At 41.9% G+C, this 24,822-nt stretch overlaps 2 protein-coding genes and 1 long non-coding RNA gene across 6 annotated transcripts; all 3 read left to right on the forward strand.

Annotated features, from left to right (window-relative positions):
* Positions 1-1,686: 1,686 nt before the first annotated feature.
* Positions 1,687-20,160, forward strand: TMEM9B (TMEM9 domain family member B). Of its 4 annotated transcripts, none has more exons than XM_055548697.1 (6): positions 1,704-1,719; positions 5,585-5,690; positions 5,906-5,997; positions 12,081-12,189; positions 14,334-14,468; positions 18,867-20,160. In XM_055548697.1, the coding sequence occupies exons 4-6, from the start codon at positions 12,106-12,108 to the stop codon at positions 19,020-19,022; spliced, it is 375 nt and encodes a 124-aa protein (XP_055404672.1). In that variant the 5' UTR covers positions 1,704-1,719; positions 5,585-5,690; positions 5,906-5,997; positions 12,081-12,105; the 3' UTR covers positions 19,023-20,160. The 4 variants fall into 4 exon arrangements, with proteins under 4 accessions (XP_055404673.1, XP_055404672.1, XP_055404669.1 ...); XM_055548695.1 differs by lacking the exon at positions 1,704-1,719 and adding an exon at positions 2,315-2,445; XM_055548698.1 differs by lacking the exon at positions 5,585-5,690 and having other exon boundaries at positions 1,687-1,719.
* On the forward strand, positions 6,006-7,506 carry LOC129628981 (uncharacterized). Its single transcript, XR_008703029.1, has 2 exons — positions 6,006-6,169; positions 7,267-7,506. It is a non-coding gene; the product is annotated as an uncharacterized LOC129628981 (long non-coding RNA).
* A 3,124-nt stretch (positions 20,161-23,284) lies between the features above and the next one.
* Positions 23,285-23,842, forward strand: LOC129628246 (small ubiquitin-related modifier 3-like). The gene has a single exon (XM_055547663.1). It carries the CDS (start codon positions 23,335-23,337, stop codon positions 23,647-23,649), a length of 315 nt encoding a protein of 104 aa, XP_055403638.1. The 5' UTR covers positions 23,285-23,334; the 3' UTR covers positions 23,650-23,842.
* Positions 23,843-24,822: the final 980 nt, after the last annotated feature.

Genomic DNA, 24,822 nt, shown 5'->3' on the forward strand with positions numbered 1-24,822 from the left:
TGAAAACATAAATTTTTTCATAACAGATTAGGTTAGGAAACAATTCTGCACAAATACAGATGGAAATGCACATAAGTTAGGGAAGGCTTTCTAGTTGAGAAGACTTCTGACCTAAGGGGAAAGCAGGAGTTATCTAGGTATGAGCAGGGCAGAATAAGAACCAACTCCTCCACTTCCACTGGATCACTGGAATCCTATATTTCGTGCCATATATGCCCCCATCCCCCCAGCCCCGCCAGTCCTGGGCTCTCGCTGTGCCAGTTCAGCCGTCGCCCTTCTCCTTACCTTCTCCTTACCCAGTCTGAGCCTTCATTCAGACTCTAGCCAGGCAACCAGTCATCGTACAGTCACTCTACTCTGGGCAGCCACATCTTACATTCTAGAACAGGTATGTCTAATATAAACATTAAATTTCCTAGTAGCTACATTTAAGAAGTAAAAAGCAAAATTGTTTTAATGTTTTATTTAACCTAATGCATCCAAAATATTTCAACCTAAATATAAAAACATTGACTTTATGGTTAACATGAGATATTTTAATATGGTTTTTATGTTAAATCTTCGAAATTCAGTACATTTTTACACTTATAGTGTATCCCAATTCCAGTCAGTCACACTTCAAGTGCTCAGTCGCCACCTGGGGCTAGTGGCTACAACGTCAGACATTGTAACTCTAAAATTCTGCCCAGACTGAGTGTACTTGCTGAGGCACTACTATATATTCCTCTAGATCTCTGTGCCTCCAGTCAGGGCGCTGAGAACAAATTTGAAGAAGGGAAGGCCTCTGAGGTTTCAGAAAAGAGTAAAAGCACTCCTTCAGATCCAGACCTAGACAGCTAACCCTAAACTGATCCCAGACTTGCTGATGAGATTGCTTTTAGCAATCAGGAATCCACAAGTGCATTACAGTCAGACACATTTGACACTGGCCAGCAGGATACCCGCTAAGAAAATCTGACAATGAAACTGACAGGGCAGCCTGGAGGGGCCTTGGTGAAAGGTCATCTAGTCCTGCCATTTGGGACTGAATGGGTCTAAAAATACTTGGCATAATATCAGACACCTTCTTGTGTTAGTCTAGCAGCAACAAGAATCACATGTGAGAAAAAAATACTGAAAAAATTCAATCTATTAAAGCATTTCCACAAACTAGGAAAAGACCAGTTTTAAGTTTTGCTTAGAGAAAGAAACACGGGTATTCCATGAAAGCAAAATTTGAAATCCACATATAAGAGTTCAATCCCCTCATATTAAGCCCAGAAAAAGGAAATGTTTGGCCCAAGATCTTTACTATGCCCTTTCCACTACTAACTGAAAAATATTTTAATTAAAGAGACTGTACGATCTCCAGGGTTCTCCCAAATTATCCTTCAGGATGACCCGCTCTGGGAAAGATCATCAGCGGTCCCCCAGTTTTGAGTTAGGAGCCAGCCGCCCTGAACAGGATTGTAGCACCGTGATCCCCTATCTTCTGAAACCTTGGGCGGAGGCGGCTACTAGGGTAATTCTTTGGCCAACTCCACACCTTCCGGAGCCTGGCCTGGCCCGACCCAGCCCCTCTGCTGTGGCCCAGTTCCTGGCGGTAGGCTGGGCCTAAGCGGTCAGCCCCCAGCGGAAGGGCAGCGAGGAGCCCCCAACGGAGGCCACACCCACAAAGGCAGCTCACAGATTGTTAGCAGCCTCCCCGGGAACGGTTTCCGGGAGGCCAGTGGGCCGCAGGTCAGTACCAAAGTGCCGGAGAGGACCCCTCGACCATCTAACTGTGGGTGGGCTTCTGGGTTAAGGGATGGCTCGGTCGGTATCATACCTGTTCCCAAGCTTAGCACCCACCCCGCCTGCGCCGGCCGGGACGGGCAGCCTCTCAGCAATTCCTGAGGCTGGGGCTCACTCCGTCCTCCTAAGGCTGGCAACGAACGGCTCCGGCCTTGCAGGGGTCACTCCGGTGAACCCCGGGCTTGCTAGGGGATCTGACAGCCAGGGCTTTCTGCGGGGGGTGGGCGCGAGGAGGGGGGGGGTCTCCCTGGATGGGAGGACTTCCCAGCTCACTGGCGGTCCGCGGCCCGGCTGCTTCTGTGCCGGGGAAAGACATCCTAGCGCCTCGAAGCTCCGCCGAGCGCAGGCTGTGGCCGCGACAGGCCGCCTAAGCTTATAGGGCACGCTGCTGCCTCCCGGCCTCCGCACCGGGAACCGTTTCCGGGTCGAATGCTTTTTGTAGCTGACCCGGCGCGGCCCGTGACGCGAGGGCCCAGACGGAAGTGCGGGCGGAGGAGCCCGAGCCGGAGCCCGGCCGGGAGCTGGTCTCGGGGGCTCCGGCTGTGGCGACTGCTGGGCCTGGCCGCGATGGCGACCCTGTGGGCCGGCCTCCTTCGTCTCGCCTCCATGCTCAGCCTGTCCTGCCTGGCGCTCTCGGTGCTGCTGCTGGTGCAGCTGTCAGACGCCGCCAAGGTGAGTCCCTCCCAGCCTTCGCTTCAGACCGGCGCTCCTCCGCTGCCTCCGGCCTTGTCCACCTGAGCCCCACCCCAGTCCTCTGCCAGCCCTGCCAGCCCGATCCCTGGCGTCACAGCCCTGGCAGACCCCCGCCCGAAACCCTCCGGACAGCCGGATGGCATTCCCGCCCTCCAGCCCTGACAGCCGGACAGCCCCGGCCCCACCCCCTCCCACCCCCGGCGCTGACACCCGACCCCGCCCCACTGGTCCAGACGGGGCCCGGACATGTCCGGCTCCTTAAATTTCCCTTCCCAGCCCCGACAGGACCCACCTCCAACTTTACAGCCTTTCCAATTCTGAGAGCTTTTAACTTGAGCTTTACACTTAAGCTCTGACAGTCTACCGTCCCCCTTCACCAGCTTCACGGACCACCCTCCGAAATTCCCCAAGCCCGTATAGGAAGCCCCCAGCTCACAGGTGTCTTACCTCTTAGGAACTAACTCCTCTCAACTCATCCCTAAACAGATTCCTTTCCCACTGTAGGAACTTGCCTCTCCTGGCAGCCTTCTTTCTCAAAAGGAAGGACCTACAGAGTCTCTCACCGGCCTCATATCCTCACCTCACTCCCTCCAGGATCTCCTAGCCCCTTTTTTGCCTTCTCTTTTCTTGATAATTTAGTGGGTTAGGGAGGATCCAAACTATAGGAGAGGTGAAGTTGTGGCCTTCCCTGCTCCATTTCTTGGCCCTTCTCATCCCCTTGGTTTCTGACGCTCATAGCAGTAAGCGGCAGCTTGCAGCAAGCAGCAGCCAGCAGTGGCTGGAAGCCAGATCTTAGTTTCACAGATGGGGAGTCCTCACCACTGGACCACAGGAGCCAACAGTTAGGGCTAGGGTCCCTAGTCATACCTGTCTAGTCAAGAACGAAAGCAGGCAAGGAGGCAGAAGGTAAAAAGTAAAGTAAAAAGTTTATTGAAAAGAAAAGTACATGCGGAAAGGCTCATGGGCAAGCTCAGAGAGTCGAGCTTTTGGGAAATTTAAATCCTTTATAAAGGGGCAGTTTTCCGGGTCTTCTTCCCTTGGCCAGCCACCTTGCTTTGTTGGCCCACCCCCACCCCCCGGTTAATTTGTCTCAGGACCCTCCCTGGGGGTGTGCACGCATACCATAGCCAAGATGGATCTGAAAGTGACGGCTTCTGGGAGGAGCAAGACTGATTATGGCCTGAAATTATCCTCTGACTTTTGATTCCAAGGAGCCTTTCTGTGCATGTGTAGTATCTCCCTTATCAGACAGGATTTTTTCCTTACTTTGTCCTTGCCATGATTATTCCCTTCAGGTAAGAGACAAAGACTGGCTATTTACCCTGTTTTTGTTGGCTGTAAATTCCTCAACTGGAGCCCACCTGTATCTTATCTCAAAAAATGCAAAGAGGACTGTTGTTGTTGAGTCGCTCAGTCATGTCTGACTCTGCCACCTCATGGACTACAGCACACCAGGCTTCCTTGTCCTTCACCATCTCCTGGAGCTTACTCAAACTCTTATCCATTGAGTTTGAGTTACTCAAACTCATATCCACTGATGCCATCCAACCATCTCATCCTCTGTCCTCCCCTTGATTTCCTGCCTTCAATCTTTCCCAGCATCAGGGTCTTTTCTAATGAGTCAGTTCTTTGCATCAGGTGGCCTAAGTATTAGAGCTTCAGCTTCAGCATCAGTCTTTCCAATGAATATTCAGGATTTATTTCCTTTAGGATTAACTAGTTTGATCTCCTTACAGTCCAAGCGACTCTCAAGAGTCTTCTCCAACACCACAGTTCAGAAGCATCAATTCTTCAGCATTCAGCCTTCTCTATGGTCCAACTCTCACATCCATACATGACTACTGGAAAAACCATAGCCTTGACTAGACAGACCTTTGTTGGCAAAGTAATGTCTCTGCTTTTTAATACACTATCTAGGTTTGTCATAGCTTTTCTTCCAAGGAGCAAGTGTCTTTTAATTTCGTGGCTGCAGTCACCATCTGAGAGGTGACTAATAGTAAATTTCCAACCTGGAACCCATCTATCTCTTACTTTACCCTCATGCTGCTCTCTAGTCCCCTTCATGCCCATACCCTCCAGACCTGCCCTGTGCTTCCTCCTTGATGAGATGGCTCATTACTGGAGGAAACAGAAGGCATTCACATTAATATGATGGGAAAAGAGAATGATATTTGCATTTTTTAAATTGGAGCTTTACTCTATAATACCTTTAAATACAGGGGCTAGGAAAGATGAGTGACAGGCATACAGATGGGGAGGTTTGGTCAGGGATTCTGTTTTTTTATTGAAATATTTATAATGCTGTGTTAGCTTCAAGTGTACAGAAAATAACTCAGGTTCGTTTTCATTATAGGTTATTATAGCAGATCCTTGTTGTTTATGTCAAGGTTTCTTTTTGAAATCTTCCCCAGTTCCCTTCAGAAAAAGGGACAGCATCAAGTCTCCTGATTTTCAAAACACTGATGGCACCTTCTGCATATCTGCCGTCATCACTTTAAGTGGTGTATTACTGTAACCATGTATTTGTCAGTCTTCTTTACTTGGGTGTGTCCTAATTGTGGGCAGGAACCATGTCTTAGACTTATCTGAATCCACCTCCTTTCGCTCAAGTTCTGGCACAGGACAAATGCTAAGTAGCTGCTGAATGAGTAAATGACTTAACAACTCTGCCAGACATACCACTATATATAGGAGTTCTGGGCTCGGTCCTCTGGAGACTAATGAGCCACTGCCTTCCTTCTGAGATTAGATTCCCCTTTGCTGAGAAAGCATCTCCTACTCCTTCTATTCATAAATTTAGTCACCTCTTCTTCACTTCTTCAAACTTGCTTTTTCAGTAGTTGTCCTCTCTGTCTCCCAGGGATTAGAAGCAAAGTTTCCTGGGAAGAGTATACCAAACTGGTCTCAGCTACATTCAAGCTACTTCCTTTATGTACTTCCTTTTTTGTTGTAGCCGAGTGCCTGTAAAACTTCTTTAGGAGTCTGGCCCAACTCACTTTATGCATATCAGTGCCTTTATACCAAAGGGTGGAAGGATGATGGGTAGAATTGTGACTTGTTCTGCAATTTTTAGTTTGATATTTCCTAATCCTTCGGTAATCAACATTCTTATTTGCAGGCACAGCTGTCCGTCTACTGTGTCTTCCTACTGGCAGATAGATGATGATAATGTTAGCACAATTTTGTCACGTGACTGAAAAATGTGATTAAACCACAGATACTAGGTATTATTTCAAAATAATTTTATGTATTATATAATTATTCATGAGCATTGCCAATGGTTTTTAAAAAATTTGTATCTCTTAAAGTTATTGAAAAATGTAAATGAATAGTTTTAGAATACTTGGCAGGGGATGCTTTACAAAATGTGTAAGTTGCAGTTTCTAAAAATATTGATGATAAACTGTCAAGCTATACTAAGTTTCTATTTTGGTTACAGAATTCTGAGGATGTCCGATGTAAATGTATCTGTCCTCCCTATAAAGATAATTCTGGGCATATTTATAATAAGAATATATCTCAAAAAGACTGGTAAGTATTCTGTGTTACTGAATTACCTGTTGCATTTCTTTCTTTGGTTGTCACTGTTAGCACTGGATATTCATCCAATGTATTGTTTTCTTTTTAAGTATTTATTTTTAAGCAAAAGTGTTGAATTCCATTTCCATTTGAAAAAATGAGAGTAAGACCCTGAGTGTATCAAGTAAGTCTAAACAAATGTAGCCAAAAGCCCCAGGCAGGGAGGGTTTTACATTGGGGTGGGGCTGAGTTTGTGGCGCGTGAACTCCCCATAGCTACCCTTCTTTCTGTGTGCCCTTAAATTTAGGCCCTTCTTGCTTCTCAGTTGAAGGTAAGCAAGCCTCATTTATCTGGATTATCATACAGATATATACAAGATATAATACAATATAATACAAGTTTTTATAACTTGTAGGTTTTGATGCTATATTGTCAGATATAGGAGACTATGTTTAAAAGTGTCAGAAGGCTCAGGAAGGAGTGGGAATGAGCCATAGATGCCAGAGTTTACCAATTGGTGGGCCAATAGGTTATAGACATGCCAAGTCATTGATCCCTTCAACCCTTGGTATATAATCCAGCAAGGACTGGGATCCTGACTGCTTTGTCACCAGCAGTCTTCTCTGTTTGTCCCAGTGAACCTTACAAATGATAGCTTTTTCTACACGTGCTGTAAAATGATTGGGAAGCAGCCATTTAAGGATAGGTGGGCTCCTTACCCTGGACTGGGACATTTTATGGTTTGCAATGGAAGATTGCCAGGATAGGCATAGAAGAAAAATAGCTCCAGATGTTATGATACTGGTAACATGTACCTGATTTCACAGTGAAATAGACCAAAAAGTTTGAAAGCAGAATTAAATTCATTCGGTTACAATATTCCAAGCTGACTTTGAATAAGAAAATGCAGACTTTGAACATGTTTAGCTTTTTTGATACCGTTGTCTATTTTTCCCATGAAATTCAGTCCGTAAGTTCCCATTTAAGTTTAATCTGACATTTGGTAAGTGTGTTCTTGAGAACTTCTGTGTTCCACTTTAAACTGTCTTGTATTACAAAGTGATAATGGCTATTCTTTTAAGTTTTATATCCGCAAGTTATTTTATATGAAAAGAAAACTCAATTAAGTTATTCCTGTAAATTTCCCAAATGTATTGAGCACTTACAATCAGTTTACTCTGTTATCAGTAATAGAGTATGACACTTGTTACTTGAGCGGCAAATGAACTCACTGTTCAAGTGTTCAGCTCTAATCTTTTCATGGACTTTTTGTTACTCCAGGTTTACAGAGAGTAAAGCGTCTGCCTGCAATGTGGGAGAACCAGGTTTGATCCCCGGGTCGGGAAGATTCCCCTGGAGAAGGAAATGGCAACCCACTCCAGTACTCTTGCCTGGAGAATCCCATGGAGGGAGGAGCCTGGTAGGCTGCAGTCCATGGGGTCTCAAAGAGTTGGACATGACTGAGCGACTTCACTTCACTGGTGAAAATAGGGAGCTTTGAAAATAAACAGCTGAAAACAAGGCTTGCTTTGGAATTTTTCTTCCTTCTCACTCTTGCTTCCTGTCTGCAGCTTAGCCTTTTACTCTGATTGGGTCACAGATGTCACTGAAAGTTTTTAACTGGCTTTAGAAGGGTACACAAGTTATGATTAATCAAGATGTTATAGTCTTCTGAGGCTTCCAGTATTTTATGTGACTTTATGTATGTGTATGTATATATGTGTGTGTGTGCATATATATACATATATATATATATGGGTATCTTATCTGACACTATATATATATATATATATACACACACACACACACACACACACACACACACATATATATAAGTGAAAGTGTTAATAGCTCAGTCATGCCTGACTCTTTGTGATCCCATGGACTGTAGCCTGCCAGGCTCCTCTGTCCATGGAATTCTCCAGGCAAAAATACTGGAGTGCCTTGCCATTCCCTTCTTCAGGGTATCTTCCCAACCCAGGGATCGAACCCAGGTCTCCTGCATTGCAAGCAGTTAGGTTTACCACTGAGCCACCAGGGAATACCAGTATTTCCCTCCTGGTAAATGTAATGTATTTACTTCCTGGTAAATATACCTATATATATATTATATATAATATAAATATATATATATAATATATATATTAAATATATGTATTTACCTCCTGGCCTCCATTTTGTCCAGTTGTCAGCTTTAATTTTTCATTAACCTATGCTGCTGTTGCTGCTGCTAAGTCATTTCAGTCATGTCTGACTTTGTGCGACCCCATAGACGGCAGACCACCAGGGTCCCCAGTCCCTGGGATTCTCCAGGCAAGAATACTGGAGTGGGTTGCCATTTCCTTCTCCAATGCAGGAAAGTGAAAAGTGAAAGTGAAGTTGATCAGTCGTGTCCGACTGTTAGCGACCCCATGGACTGCAGCCTACCAGCCTCCCCCGCCCATGGGATTTTCCAGGCAAGAGTACAGGAGTGGGTTGACATTGCCTTCTCCATCACTGACCTATACTGTCTAGCTTAAGAAAAGTTGGAGGTCCCTGGTTTATGTTGGGGTGTGATTCGAAGCGGATAATGTCCTCCTTTTGGCACTAGGGGGAGGTGTTGCCTAGTTCCTAAAGTGGCTGTATTTAAGAGTAGTAAGAGTTATGTATTTGGGTTCTGTGTTTACAATGACTGGCTAGACAGAGCCAAACTTCTTGTTTCCTTTCCCATCCTCCACAGCACTCAGAATCTCTTTGTTATTAACTGTATTTGTACTTCCAAAGAAATACTCAATAATTAGATTCCCAAGTAATTCTTAAGTATTGTGACTAAGGCTTCTGAAGCTGATCTAGGAAACTAAATAGGAGATAAATCTCATTTTCCTGAGGTTCAAAGAAATATGGGTGGGGTGAGGTGGGGGGAACTGTTAGGTGTAATTAGCTATTCATATACCACACTGTGGCAGTTTATTATTGTTGGTTAATTCATAAAAGAATTAATCTCGTATGCAAGAATACTGGAGTGGGCTGCCATTTCCTTCTCCAGGGGATCTTCCCAACCCAGGGATAGAACCCGGGTCTCCTGCATTGCAGACAGACGCTTTACCATCTGAGCCACCAGGGAAGCCTGAATAATAGTCCAGGTCACCTTAAATCATTTAAAGCAAGACAGAAATATAGCTGTCCTAGGAGGCAGGAGCCTTTTATTCCAGTCCTTTTAGCTGTTCATGTAGTCTGACCTCATGCAGGTGAGCTCTCTGAGAGTTCTGGGCTACATGCCCTCTGTGGTTCTGAGCTAGATACCCCTGCAGTGGGATTTAGCTTCCTCTGTCTGTTTTATGCCTGCATCCAGCTGGATGCATTCCTGGTCTTCAATACGTTTGGAACAGATACGACACACTTATATGGTGTAAGTTTGGGACCTTACTCTTGTTTGAAATTCTGCCAGTTGAGACTTACTTTTTCATTACTACCTTTGTTAAAATTAAATTACCTGTTAAGGAAAACTGACGGAACTTTTATCCGTTATGCCGTTTTGAGTTTTCTTTCTTCTACCACAGTTCACAGGGAACAGAACACAAAAAAGTATGTTCTGATAGGGCAAAAGGAAAGAATCAGCCTGGAGCATTGGGTGCTGCCGAGAAGGTGGGTAGAGTGAGACAGACAGGAAGCCTGAATGAGACAGGATGCTGTGGTGGTTCTTAAGGCAGCCAGAATTGCCTAAGGGACAGATGACGAGAGGGGCCGGCAGGAGGACGGGAGAGCTTTGCCTACCTTTGCTGAAGGGGATCAGAGCAGTGGGCTCTTAATAGCTGTGGAGAGTAAGAATTTAATTATTTCCTAGAATTGACAGACTTCTAGAAAATAAGATTTTCTGAGTAGAATTGCTTTTTCATAAGCCATAAATGGCAAATGGGGAGAAGATAAACAACATCCAACAACAAAAACATTCAGCCTTTTATTATTATTTATGTACTGTTGCCAGGTAATGTTTTCATTTTTAAATATTTTTGTTGTCCTAAACCTACTTCTTCATGCTTTTTAAATAGACTCCTTAAGAAAAGTAATTGTTTCTTACTCTAGTGTTCAGTTTTCAGAGTTTCATAATTTACCATCTGTTAGGTATGATTAGCCATTCATATACCATATGTGGCAGTTCAGATAATGTTAGTTAATTCATAAAAGAGGTAATCATGTTTGAATAATGCTCCAGATCACCTTAAATCAGTTTAGCAGTTTTACTTGCTAAATGAAGAAGTCTAAATATGACTTTATCTGCTAAGTAGCTTTCAGTCCCATTTGGGATTTTTAGGTGCATTTTTTTTAACTGTGAATAATAGCACTTTTGAAGAATAACTGCTACATATGTGTCTTTATGGTTGATGGCACTCAACTCCAGTACTCTTGCCTGGAAAATCCCATGGACGGAGGAGGCTGGTAGGCTGCAGTCCTTGGGGTCGCTGAGGATCAGACACGACTGAGCAACTTCACTTTCACTTTTCACTTTCATGCATTGGAGAAGGAAATGGCAACCCACTCCAGTGTTCTTGCCTGGAGAATCCCAGGGACAGGGGAGCCTGGTGGGCTGCCGTCCATGGGGTCGCACAGAATCAGACACAACTGAAGTGACTTAGCATAGCATAGCATGGTTGGATCATTGAAAAAGCAAGAGAGTTCCAGAAAAACATCTACTTCTGCTTCATTGACTATACCAAAGCCTCTGACTGTGTGATCACAATAAACTGTGGAAAATTCTGAAAGAGATGGGAATACCACAACACCTGACCTGCCTCCTGAGAAATATGTGTGCAGATCAGGAAGCAACAGTTAGAACTGGACATGGAACAACAGTTCCAAATTGGTAAAGGAGTACGTCAAGGCTGTATATTGTCACCCTGCTTATTTAACTTCTGTGCAGAGTACATCGTGCAAAATGGCAGGCTGGATGAAGCATAAGCCGGAATCAAGATTACCAGGAGAAATATCAATAACCTCAGATATGCAGATGACACCATCCTTATGGCAGAAAGCAAAGAAGACCCTCTCTGCTTTGCTAAAGAGCCTCTTGATGAAAGTGAAAGAGGAGAGTGAAATAGTTGGCTTAAAACTCAACATTCAGAAAACTTAAATTCAAGGCATTTAGTACCATCACTTCATGGCAAATAGATGGGGAGACAATGGAAACAGTGACAGACTTTGTTTTGGGGGGGCTCCAAAATCACTACAGATGGTGACTGCAGGCATGAAATTGAAAGACGCTTGCTCCTTGGAAGAAAAGCTATGACCAACCTAACTAAAAAGCATAGTAAAAAACAGAGACGTTACTTTGCCAACAAAGATCCGTCTAGTCAAAGCTTTGGTTTTTCAGTAGTCAGTATGGATGTGAGAGTTGGACCATAAAGCTGAGCACCAAAGGATTGATGCTTTTGAACTATGGTGTTGGAGAAGACTCTTGAGAGTCCCTTGGACTGTAAGGAGATCCAACCAGTTCATCCTAAAGGAAATCAGTCCTGAATATTCATTGGAAGGACTGATGTTGAAGCTGAAACTCTTAATACTTTGGTCACCTGTTGTGAAGAACTGACTCATTTGAAAAGACCCTGATGCTGGGAAAGATTGAAGGTGGGAGGAGAAGGGGATGACAGAGGATGAGATGGTTGGATGGCACCACTGACTCAATGGACATGAGTTTGAGTAAGCTCCAGGAATTGGTGATGGACAGGGAGACCTGCTGTGCTGCAGTCCATGGGGTTGCAAAGAGTCAGACACGACTGAGCAACTGAACTGAACAGTTTATTTGACTGTTGTGTGCTCAGTCATGTCTGACTCTTTGTGACCCCATAGACCAGAGCCTGCCAGGCTTCTCTGTCCATGGGATTCTCCAGACAAGAATACTAGAGTGGGTTGCCATTTCCTTCTCCATCTTAGACTGTTAGATCTTACCAAATTGCTAATATTGAGAGGAAATTATTTCACTTCCCTTACTGATTATATGTTCCTTAATGTATTTCATTGGGTAAGCTCAGTGATTATCCTGGATTTCAGGAAAGTTTTGATCAGTGTGAGTAGAAAATCCAGCTAGATTTAGACCATATTTTATCTTTCTTTTTCTTCAGTGATTGCCTTCATGTTGTGGACCCCATGCCTGTGCGGGGTCCTGACGTAGAAGCATACTGTCTACGCTGTGAATGCAAATATGAAGAAAGAAGTTCTGTTACGATCAAGGTAAGAAAAGAAAAAAATTCATCTTTTCTGCTTCTGAAACAGTTTTTGATGGTATCTAAACAGGAAAGAAAATGCTGGACATTGGAATTCTATTTAGTTATCTAAACTATTGCTCTTCCATCCTCTTCTCCAATACCCTCTTACCTACTTCTTCCTTATCCCCAGCCCCCACTCTGAAAGGAGTAATAAGCCTACTCTCCACCTGCCTCATTGAGATGCTTTGTAGATTAATTAAGACACCTTAGATGGTTGTGATATGTGAAATGGCACAAAGAAGCCCTGTGTGTAATTAGCATTTCCCAAAAAGACATTCCAGCTTCTCCTTGGTCCACGAATGCCAAAGAGTAGTGAGAAAGCAGCATATTTAGACCTTCTTCCTGCCCTCTCAACTCTTAGAAAAAGTTACATATTTTAATGACTACACTATCCTAGAAACATCATGGCTAGATTTTAAGATTTTCTTTCTTTATCTTTTATAGGAAATGGAATGTAGATCACTTTTATCTCAATTTGAACCTCTAATGAGTTCAATTACTCTATTATGGTAGCTAGTAGTTCTTTTCCCCAGTTTTAATATGGGGTTTCCCATTTCTGTTCCACAAAAAAAGGCTTCAGGGGAGTCTGGAGTGGCCAGCTGTGCCAGTTACAGAATTCCTATTGTGGTTGACCATGCCATATGGATGCCAGTAGACCATCCAGCTTCTACTCCAGCAGGATGCCTCCCTGTAGAGAAATCATCATAAACTTTTTTATTTTTTAACAAAATTTTAATGTATAATTTGCATCCTCAAATGTCACTCATATTAAGTGTACAGTTTTATAAATTTTAGCAAATTTAAATCCATTTTTTAAAATCCAGTTTTAGAACATTCCCATTACCCCCAAAAGATCCCTGATGCCCATTTATCATTGATCCCATGCCTACCTCCAGCCCTGAAATTTGTTAGTCCCTCAGTTGTGTCTGACTCTGCGTCTCTGTGGACTGTAGCCCGCCAGGCTCCTCAGTCCACGTGATTCTCTAGGCAGGAATACTGGAGCAGCTTCCCTTCTCCAGATCTTCCCGACCTAAGGATTCAACCTGGGTCTCTTGCACTGCCGGTTGATTCTTTACCGTCTGAGCCACCAGAGAAGCCCACCCCCAGCCCTGGATAATTACTGTTCTGCTTTGTATGTCTAGATCTGGACATTTCATATAAATAGAATCAGAAAATGTGTGCTTTTCTACGACTGGTTTCTTTCACACAGCGTAATGTTTTTGAGGTTTATTCATGCTATAGCATGTATCAGTACTTAATTACTTCTCGTTACTGAATAGCATTCTGCTACATGAATATACCACATTTTCTTTTTCTTTTTCCATTCATCAGTTGATGGACATTTAGATTATTTCCAGGTTTTTATTCTTAGGAATAATGCTGTTATGAATATCAGTGTATGTGCTTTGGATATATGTTTTCCTTTCCCTCAGGTAGATTCCTAAAAGAGGTAAGTTTATATTTAACTTTTTAAGAGTCTGCCAGATTTTATTCTAAAATAGCTGTACCGTTTTATATTCTTAACCAGCGATGTATGAGGGTTCAGTTTCTGTACATCCTCACTAACATTTGGTATTGTCTGTCTTTAACTGTAGCCGTTCTAGTGGGAGGTGTCACACTCTGCTGCTTGACACCACACAAATTAAGATCTCAAGAAAATCTTGTGCCTAAAATGTACTTTTGTATGTCTGAATTGATCTAAAACAGTATGCTGGTATGCTATTGAAATTCATCTAAATTTACATTTTCTGTTAGGGTTCCTAATGCAAAGTGGTCTTTACTGCAGTGCTGTTGAATCTAGGACACTGTATTCAGGTGAAAAAAGTAAACTGCTTTGCTAGCAGTGGTAGCAATGATTAGTAGTAGAAGATGGAGTTTCGAAGACTTGTGAAAAGGCCTCAAAGACAAAAAAATGCTTTTTTTCCTCTTTTTCTATAAATAATACTTTGGTGAAGAGTTGAGTTTGTTTCTTATGTTGGAATCTGGTTTGTATAGAAATCCTGTGTGCTTAACAGATGGGTCAGTCTTGACTATGGCTTTAGTATTATTATACAAAATTCTGATTTCTTGGCTTGAATAGAGATGCAACTTATTTTCAATTTCCTTTAGGTTACCATTATAATTTATCTCTCCATTTTGGGCCTTCTACTTCTGTACATGGTATATCTCACTCTGGTTGAGCCCATACTGAAGAGACGCCTGTTTGGACACTCACAGTTGATACAGAGCGATGATGATGTTGGGGTAAGTTCTTAGCATGCCCTCACTGTTAAGTCTCTGTCATCTGTTAAGTCTCATGCCAGTCTCTGTCATCATCTGATGTAAAGTACAGGTGAAGAGTAGTTCCATGTGCTGGAGCACATCCTCAGGCAGAGAAACCAAAGACGGGTCTAGTATGAATGTGTCTCTTTATGAGGAAATTGTTCCGTAAAGCCGTAAATATGGTGGCTTGGACAGATGATCCTTGGTGAGTGCGCTGTACAAGGCTTTGTTTTCTGTATCAGGGGCACAGTTTTCATCACCTTTTCCTGTTTATGTTGAGGAAAGCATCTGAGATAGTTTTCTCCCCAGGCTCCAACCTAAACGACCACCTTTCCTGTCAACATCACCAAATATTTTGAAAGGCAAAGAAGTTTTAGTTTAGGGAAGCATGAAAAGCATGATATTCTTTACTTAATGAAGAGCAGCTTGATAACTTGCTGATGTTTTGTATTTCCTATTTTACTCCTTCTTGAAATAATCTGTGGTCTTGAACTCTAGCGAAAAATAAAACTATCACTCCTGATTCTCTTCCTATCTTTAAAGCACAGATTTGAATATATAATTAATATTATATCACTCAAAACTACTGAGAAATTGACATAGTCCATAATTTGTTATTTAGTATGTCTTTATCATTATTTGGGTTTGTTTCCAAATTTTCCACTATTCCATCATTATATTTATATATATAATATTTTTTAGAAAATTATGTTGTATTTTGGATTACTTTATTGAACTATGTTTATTAAAGTGGATAAAATTTAGTAGAGTTTCAGGAATCAATTTCAAAAGCCAAAGCCAGAGTGAACCCTTGCCAACCACAGTCAAAAGTCCTTTTACTCTGGAACAGCTTGTGGGCCCATTGGTAAAAGATGAGAAAGGAGATCCCAACTGAATGGCTCAAGTTATAACTACAAACAGAGCCTGCTTGTTTCATGAATATCAATCATGAATACTCAACTTATTTGAGCAAGATTTCATTTTTGTTTTGTGAAGAGCTTTCATAGAAACACCTCTATTTGCCTCTTTTCCCCCTTGCATCCTTTATTAATTCAACCAATACATAATGAGTAACTTTTCCGTATCAGGAAGCATTAGAGTCTCAAATACTGTTTTCATATAATTTTCATTCACATATGATGTTTCCCATTGACATTTTGGGTCAGAGGAATGTTGTATTCACTGTATGATATCTAATGGCATCCCTGACCTCTACCCACTAGAAACAAGTATCACCCCTCATCCCAATCCTGACAATCAAAAATGTTCACAGACAGTGCCAGATGTTCCTGGGGGTCAAAATCACCCTCAGTTGAGAACTACTAACATATAAAAATGTTATGTCCAAGACCACGCAAACCATTTCATTATAGGCGCATAGATAAAAGCTCTGACTTATATACATTGCTTATAGCATTAAATATCAGGTTCCTGATTTTAGGAATAGACAATATTAGGGCTTCCTTGGTGGCTTAGATGGTAAAGAGTCTGTCTGCAATGCAGGAGACCTAGGTTTGATCCCTGGGTCGGGAAGATCCCCTGGAGAAGGGAATGGCAACCCACTCCAGTATTCTTGCCTGGAGAATCCCATGGACAGAGGAGCCTGACAAGGTATATAGTTCATGGAGTTGCAAAGAGTTGGACATGACTGAGTGACTAACACTGTCACTGTCAATATTAATTTAATACACAGAACATAAAATAAATGGACACACAAATGTGTAGATGAAAACATGTAGGAAAGGCATTTGATTGATGGGGCCTTGTGCTTAGTAACCATTTTGTTCACCGGGGATTGATCCTATGTACATGTCAACCATATAAGAACATTGTCTTTAGAGGCCTGGCTGACTTTTGGATATCTGTTAAATTGATTCTGCATAGAGAGAGGTTTTCTAAACAGAGCAATGAATGTATGATAACAACTCTGTACAATAAGAAGTTGAATTTAAATTCCTACAATTGTTGCTAATCCAAGATGAGAGTTCTTCACTCTTGCTGTGCCTTTAAACATGCTTTTGTTAAATCCTCAGTTAAATTCTGTTTTATTTTTTTCCATGTTTGTTGGGTGTAGAGCACTTTGAATCAGAGAGCACAAATAGTTACGACGTTCACTGCAGGTCGTCAAAATATTTACTGTATCATATATCCATGACACATCATTACTGTTATCAAAGCATTACGTTAAAACATGTTTTGAATTTATTGTAATTTTATCCGGTGTAAAAAGAGCAAATATATATAAAGGGTAAACCTCTGTGTGTGTTCTCCCGGCATACGTGAGCACAAGCAGCTAGTTCAATCTTGTTCTGATGGAGAATAGACCAAAAGGATTAACTGGTTTGTTTAGTCCTTTAATTTGTTTCTTAAGAAGATGTTTCTCCCCCTACCTTGAAGAGTAGATAAAAAGACTATGAAATTGAGAAGTACTCTGCTGGTAAAGCACATCCCTCTTCCCAGTCCTGTTTATGCCAAAACAAACCAACAGTAACGGTAATAATGTTTTATATACAAGTTCATTAAAGCACTATGTTCGTATAGTATAGTGCCATTTTAATCTCCCTGAACAAACTCTGTATGTTGACAAGATATGACACCAGGTCAAGGTTAAGGGAGCTAAGACTTGTGTTTGTGCCTATTTATTAGATGACCTTGGATTGGTTTACTTTTTCATGGGAAATACAATAATCCAACAACAGAATAAAGTAATCCGTCTTCCTTTTTCCTAACCTCTTTTCTTACATCTTTGAAACAGTTGAACTTTATGGAATTGTTTTTGTTATTTTCATTTGTAAGGTTAAAAAAAAGAATGGGATTTGTACAAGATGTTACTTAAATGAAGCGAAAAGTTGAAGCAATTTTGGTAAAGAAGGCAGGGGTAGATTCTTTATAGAAAACTCTTTGCTGTCTTTGAAATGTTGACATTATATAAATATCTTGCTATAAAAAGAAGACCAAGTGTTAAAACACTGTTTATATATAGTTATATATGTAGTTATATATATAGTTATATATATATATGTATAGTTATCCAGTTATCTCCAGCTTTCCATAGACATGCTGTCTCCTGCCCTGGGTATATAATAGAGCCTTGGCAAACATGCACAAGCAAAACAATATTCTTTTCGAGAGGCCAAGTTTAACAGCACTGACTTGTGACTTATCTCCTATGTTGGAACATTTAGAAGCTTTGCTTATTCAAGTTCAGGAAAAAGAGATCAAGGAAAAGACAAACAAAAGCAATAAATTAGTACTGAATGCCTTTTGTCATTTGGGCAGCTGTGTTTATGTCTTATTCATAGATAGATTAGCATGGTGCTTTCCTGTGTAATGACGACAAACATCAGTGGTATTGGCTTATTTTGACCAGGATAGGTTGGTTTTCTACCCGATACCTGGGTGACCCTGCAGTAGTCTCTCTTCTCAGGCAGCAGCCAACATGGAAGCTACTATGTGTTCAGCAATGGAAGATTCAAGACTTTATCAAGTCTTTATCAAGCTGAAGTAATAATCCTTTACTATCCTTAGCAATCGAGGGTAATTGTAGCACTTGACTTGAGCTATCTCTCTGTCCATTACAGATTGGGGAAGGGGATGGGGAGAATGAAAAAGTTTTAAGTGTATGTGTTGAGAGCATAAGAAGAAATTAAAACCACCCCAGTTGGGACTTCCTGGTGGTCCAGTGGCTAAGACTGCACTCCCAATGCAGGGTATCTGAGTTCAATCCCTGATCAAAGAATTAGATCCCACAGGCTGCAACTAAAGATCTTGCATGCTGCAAATAAGACCTGGGACAGACAAATAAATAATAAAGTAAGTAAATATATATATAAAAAAAAAAACCAAGATAGGATCCAGTCAACTCATCTCCCGGGATGAATGTGGTCCCAAGCTGGCAAGTAACAATTCTAATATATAAGAGAGTCAGGATAGGATATTAAAAGGACAGGTCTTTCCTCAGTCACAGATTAGCTGGATGGTATTGAATAAAGCAAGGCAAAGCCCTACTCTATCTGTAACTTGTGGATATTAACATGCAAATAGATTTTCTTTCCATAGCTCATCAAGAAAGGCTTCTCTAACATAAATGACCACTGTCTTTACATTGGTTCCTCTTTCCTAAGGGAAATGTCTTTGGAAATGGTGACTCATGGGAACATTGCACAGATACCTCATCATTACTTGTTTTATTTGAATCACCTATTTCTGTAGTTGAGTTCATCCTGCTTCTGGTATTGAGTGCCTAAGAAGGCTTGGCTAAATTAGATGGTCTGTTTAACAGTCCAGCTGCTCCAGTCTCTGTGGCTGGATAACTGCACTTGTACGTGTGTGTTTTACATGGATTATGCCGTCTGATGTTATCCATTCCTGCACTTTCAGGATCACCAGCCTTTTGCAAATGCCCATGATGTGCTGGCCCGCTCCCGCAGTCGAGCCAACGTGCTAAATAAGGTCGAGTATGCCCAGCAGCGTTGGAAGCTTCAAGTTCAAGAGCAGCGAAAATCCGTCTTTGACCGTCATGTTGTCCTCAGCTAATTGGGAATTGAATTCACGGTGACTAGAAAGAAATGGGGCAGACAATGGGAAAAAGATTGACTGAGTTTTCCTGGGTTTTGTTTTAATACCCTGTTGATTTCGCCAACTCTTGCTGGAAAATTCAAAACTGGAAACAAAAACACGCTTGTTGTTTTCTTTTCTCATTTATGTATTAATCAAGGCATTTTTTTTTAAGCACACACCTCAGACAGTGTCAGCCAATAAATCTTTTCCTATTTGTGACTTTTACTAATAAAAATATGTCTGCCTGTAAATTATCTTGAAGTCCTTTACCTGGAAAAAGCACTCTCTTTTTTTACCACACATTTTTGACTTGGTTTTCAAGATAATTTTCAGATAGGGTTTTTGTGTGGTATTTTTTGTTTTTGGCAGAGGAGGGGAGGGATGTGCGGGAAGTGCTTAACATAACTTTTCTCAAGTCACCTTACTAAACAAACTTTTGGAGATAGACTTTGCTTTTTATTTTCAAGATTCATTTATATTTTGCAGTATGCCAGCCTCTTCCGGGAGTTGGTGATGGACAGGGAGGCCTGGCATGCTGCAGTCCATGGGGTCGCAAAGAGTCGGACACGACTGAGTGACTGAACTGAACTGAACTGAGCCTCATCAAAGCCCTAACTTACCTATTTGAATTTTTGCACTGACTGTATTATCTAGACATCTGGTTGGCCTGTGGCTGCATTTTATGGTAAATTAGATCTGAAAATGCACAGTGGCCCTTCACAAAAAGCAGATTTTCTTTATGTACCGTGATGTCTGATGCAATGCATCCTAGAACAAACTGGCTGCTCGCTAGTCTAATGACTAAACATAGTCTTGGCGTGTGGTCTTTCTCATCTTCTAGTATCTTTAAGGATAAACCCTAAGGACTTGGACACTTGGATGAAGAAAGTTTCTTTTAAACCCAAGCCTCCCTGGATTGATGACATACACATATTTGTCAGCACCTCCAGTCAGGTTGAGAGGCAGCTGTTTGGGCTCTGGTGAGTACAGCTTTGAACTAGGACTGGAGTTCCGGTTGCCTCCCTCTGAAAGGTGTAGCAGTTATTGGATAACTGGCTTTTTTCTTCCTATGTCCTCTTTGAAATGTAACAATAAAAATAATTTTTGAAACATCTACCGGTGTATCTATCCCAACTTTTCTCTCCTCCCTCTTTTGCTGTATGATGAACTTGAAGATATAAAGACAAATTATACCCTGTTGAAAGACTTGTTTTATACAGTCTAATCATAAAACAGTGGTACTAAATTCTCTCTATGTGCGTGTGTCTGTGGGGAGAGAGAGAACATATGGGTACTTAGATGGGTCTCTGAAAGTACACATATATTATTTGGATAAATTGAGGGATTTAAGATGCATGAAGGAGTGCTTGTTTTAAAAAATTCTTGGCAAAGATTAGTATTTAGTATTAGAACTAAATTACATTAATTTCATGAGGGTGAGATTTTAGGAGCTATATATGGGGTTTTTGGTTAGTGAAAAACTTTTTAAACTCCAAAATTGAACCTAAAATTATTGATTTTATTGTTGATATTAAAAGATGTAAGTTTAACTACAACCAAGTGAAATTTATTCCAGTTTTTCAAGACTTTGAACATTTGAAAATTAATGAAATCCACCACATCAACAGACTGAAGAAGAAAAATGACATGTCTTATCAATAGACTCAGAAACAGCATTTGACAAAATCCAACACCCATTCATGACAAAAACTCTCAGTAAACTAGAAATAGAGGAGAACAAGATAAGGATGTTCTTTCTTAACTACTCATTTTCAACATCATACTGTAAACCCTAGCTAATGCAATAAGACAAAAGATAGGGAAATAAAAGATGAAAGACTACCATTGTTTAGAGATGACATGATTGTAAACATGTAGGAGATCCAAAAGAATTTTTTAAAAAGCAAAAAAACGCTTCTGATACTAATAACCGATTTGATTATAGCAAGGTTTTGGGATAGAAGTTTAATTTACAACAGTCAATTGCTATCCTTCGGTTCAGTTCACTTCAGTTGCTCAGTCGTGTCTGACTTTGCGACCCTGTGGACTACAGCATGCCAGGCCTCCCTGTCCATCACCAACTCCCAGAGTTTACTCACACCCATGTCCATTGAGTCGGTGACGCCATCCAACCATCTCATCCTCTGTCATCCCTTTCTCCTTCCACCTTCAATCTTTCCCAGCATCAAGGTCTTTTCAAATGAGTCAGTTCTTCACATCAGGTGGCCAAAGTATTGGAGTTTCAGCTTCAGCATCAGTCCTTCCAATGAATATTCAGGAGTGATTTTCTTTAGGATGGACTAGTTAGATCTCCTTGCTGTCCAAGGAACTCTTAAGAGTCTTCTTCAATACCACAGTTCAAAAGCATCAATTCTTCAGCACTCAGCTTTCTTTATAGTCCAACTCTCACATCCATACATGACCACTGGAAAAACCATAGCTTTGACTAGATGGACCTTTGTTGGCTTTGTTGGCAAAGTAATGTCTCTGCTTTTTTTTAATAAGCTGTCTAGGTTGGTCATAACTTTCCTTCCAAGGAGTAAGCATCTTTTTATTTCATGGCTGCAGTCACCATCTGCAGTGATTTTGGAGTGCCAGAAAGTATAGTCTGCCACCGTTTCCACTGTTTACCCATCTATTTGCCATGAAGTGATGGGACCAGATGCCATGATCTTAGTTTTCTGAATGTTGAGTTTTAAGCCAACTTTTTCACTCGCCTCTTTCGCTTTCATCAAGATGCTCTTTAGTTCTTCATTGCTTTCTGCCATAAGGGTGGTGTCATCTGCATATCTGAGGTTATTGATATTTCTCCTGGCAATCTTGATTCCAGCTGTGCTTCATCCAGTCCGGAATTTCTCATAATGTACCCTGCATATAAGTTAAATAAGCAGGGTGACAATATACAGCCTTGACGTACTCCTTTCCTGATTTGGAACCAGTCTATTGTTCCATGTCCAGTTCTAACTGTTGCTTCTACTAATAATGAACAAATGACATTAAAAGCACAATTACCATTTACATTGGTATCCCTCCAAATGAAATATGTATAAATCTTAACAAAATATGGATAAAATGCATATGAGGACAACTACAAAACTGATTAAAGAAATCAAAGAACTGGAACTAAATAAGAGAGATATTCCATGTTCATGGATTAGAAGACAATATTATCAAGATGTCAGTCTTTTCAACTTGATTCAATACAATCCCAGTCAAAATCCCAGCAGGTTATAAGCAAAAGACCCAGAAAGTAAGCACAATGTTAAGAAGAACAAAGTGGAAAGACTGACACAACCTATTTTCAAGACTTACTGTACAACTACAGTAATAAAGTCAGTATCAGTGTGGATTGGCAAAAGAATAGACAAACAGGTCAACAGAATAGAGAGCCCAGAAACAGACTCAATAGATATAGTTAACTGACCTTTGACAAAGCAACAATAGGAACACCGTGGATCAAAGTCTTTTCAATGAATGGTTTTAGAACAACTGGACAGTCACATGCAAAAAAAGTTAAGCTAGACACAAGCCTTACAACCTTCAAAAAATTATTTAAAAAAGGATCATAGACCTAAATGTAAAACAAAAACCTACACTGCTAGAAGACAACATAGGAGAAAATCTAGTTTACTTTTGGTTGGTAATGACTTACTAGACACAATATCAAAAGCACAAATTAAGAAAGACATCACCGATAGGCTGGACTTTATTAAAATGAAAAACTTCTGGTGAAAGACTGTCGAGAAAAAGAATACAAGCCACCAACTGGGAGAAAATATTTGTAAAAGACATATCTGACAAAGTACTATCTTCCAAAGCATATAAAGAATTCTTAAAACTCAACAATAAGACAAAAAACTCGATTTTAAAATGGGCCAAAGACCTGAACAGACACCTCATCAAAGAAGATATACAGATGGCAGATAAGTATTCAAAAAAATTCTCCATAACACATGTCCACCAGTGAAGTTGCTCAGTCGTGTCCGACTTTTGCAATCCCATGGGCTATAGCCTACCAGGCTCCGCCATCCATGGAATTTTCCAGGCAAGAGTACTGGAGTAGGTTGCCATTTCCTTCTCGAGGGGATCTTCCCGACCCAGGGATCAAACCCAGGTCTCCCGCATTGCAGGCAGATGCTTTACCATCTGAGCCACCAGGGAAGCCTGCCCCTAGCATGTCCACAGGGAAATGCAAATTAAAACAATGAGATAGGGGAGAGCGGTGGGCCAAGAGTGTGAGTCGCTCACCCGGAGCTGCCTGCCGTCCCGCTGCCCTCCGAGCGCAGCCATGTCCGAGGAGAAGCCCAAGGAGGGAGTGAAGACGGAGAACGACCACATCAACCTGAAGGTGGCCGGGCAGGATGGCTCCGTGGTCCAGTTCAAGATCAAGAGACATACACCGCTCAGCAAGCTGATGAAGGCCTACTGCGAGCGCCAGGGCTTGTCAATGAGACAGATTCGATTCAGGTTTGATGGACAACCAATTAAAGAAACAGACACCCCAGCCCAGCTGGAGATGGAAGATGAGGACACCATCGACGTGTTCCAGCAGCAGACGGGGGGCTCCAGGGTGGCCAGCTGCCTCTTGGGAAGCAGCCTCTAGAGCCCCCATTCCCTCGTGGCACCGTGCTGTGTTTGCTATTGAACAGTGGATGTGTGGCCAAGCCCATCAGCAGGGAGGCTCGGACACCGAGGACATTCCCCAGAAGGACTTTGCTCTGATGCACTTGAGTGCCACCGTGGTGATGGTCCCCAGCCTCCTGAGGCCCATTACCTGGTACCTGTGTTTGGGTAAAATGCGTGGTGAGGGACTTGGGCTTTGTTTTTACTTTTTCATTTTTTTCTCCCTCCTATGACATTTTCTCCAAACTTGTGGCCTGAATGCCTGCTTTCTGTCTAGACGGGGATCTTACTCCAGGTGTTGACCCCCCTCATTCCAATCATGGAGAGAAATGTCACCACTCTGGGGGTGCTTCTGTGGGGCAAGTTTTGGGGTCATGGTTGGTATGGGAGATACACTTTCACTTACTGTTTCTTGCGGGCACAGGTTTTTTTAATGCTAAATATTAGAAATGTAAGCTTTGCCAGAACATAGTAAAGTTGAAGGGAAAATACTGGAATGTTTCTTAAAAGGTAAGAAGTTCTTCAGTAACACAGCCCTGGGCGGGGTCTGGGGCCCTGGACCCATTGCCACCAACTGCCGGTGATGCTGCTCTGACGCAACAGAAATGGGCTTTTCCCCTTTTCTTAACAGAGAAGAAAGTAAGTCCCACACGTCTGCTGTGGTCACAGTGCCAGGACCTCAGATTTCCTCCAGTATTTGCTTCTGATGAGTAACAATGGTCTGTATGTAAACAAGGAAGATAGAATATTGCTGATTTTTCTGGTTTGTTTTTGTGTACAAGAGCTGCTTCAGAGTGTGGCTACAAGTGAGAGATGCCCCCGGGTTCTCCCCGAGGACCGTGCTCTGCTCCCCAAGTTGGTATGCAGCTTACACGTTACGTGTGATTTCAGTTCTGTGCATTTTGGGGTCTGTTTTGGTTAACCTCCAATGGTTGTCCTGTTGCCATTCCATGTGGACTCACTCCTGTCTGATGGCCCCTAGCTGCCTGCTTTGGTCACCTGGGCAGGATAACCACCATCATCTCCTGCTCGCCTGAGACCTTGCTGGAGAAGTCTGCACTTCCTTTGTACCTTGCTGTTCGGGCACAGGCGGGGGGGTCTGTGGCTCTGTTGTGTTTATTCCCCAATTTGTACATTATTTGTCGTCCTTTAC

The sequence above is a fragment of the Bubalus kerabau genome, chromosome 15 (assembly GCF_029407905.1).
Source record: "Bubalus kerabau isolate K-KA32 ecotype Philippines breed swamp buffalo chromosome 15, PCC_UOA_SB_1v2, whole genome shotgun sequence".
In the NCBI taxonomy this organism is placed as follows: Eukaryota; Metazoa; Chordata; class Mammalia; order Artiodactyla; family Bovidae; genus Bubalus; species Bubalus kerabau.

Bases quoted from the DNA above. Each gene is read 5' to 3' on its own strand.
- LOC129628246 (XM_055547663.1), top strand. From the start codon at position 23,335: ATGTCCGAGGAGAAGCCCAAGGAGGGAGTGAAGACGGAGAACGACCAC.
- TMEM9B (XM_055548694.1), top strand. From the start codon at position 2,341: ATGGCGACCCTGTGGGCCGGCCTCCTTCGTCTCGCCTCCATGCTCAGC. The intron at 2,446-5,905 runs GTGAGTCCCTCC...TTTTGGTTACAG, and splicing joins AGCTGTCAGACGCCGCCAAG to AATTCTGAGGATGTCCGATG. The intron at 14,469-18,866 runs GTAAGTTCTTAG...CTGCACTTTCAG, and splicing joins AGAGCGATGATGATGTTGGG to GATCACCAGCCTTTTGCAAA.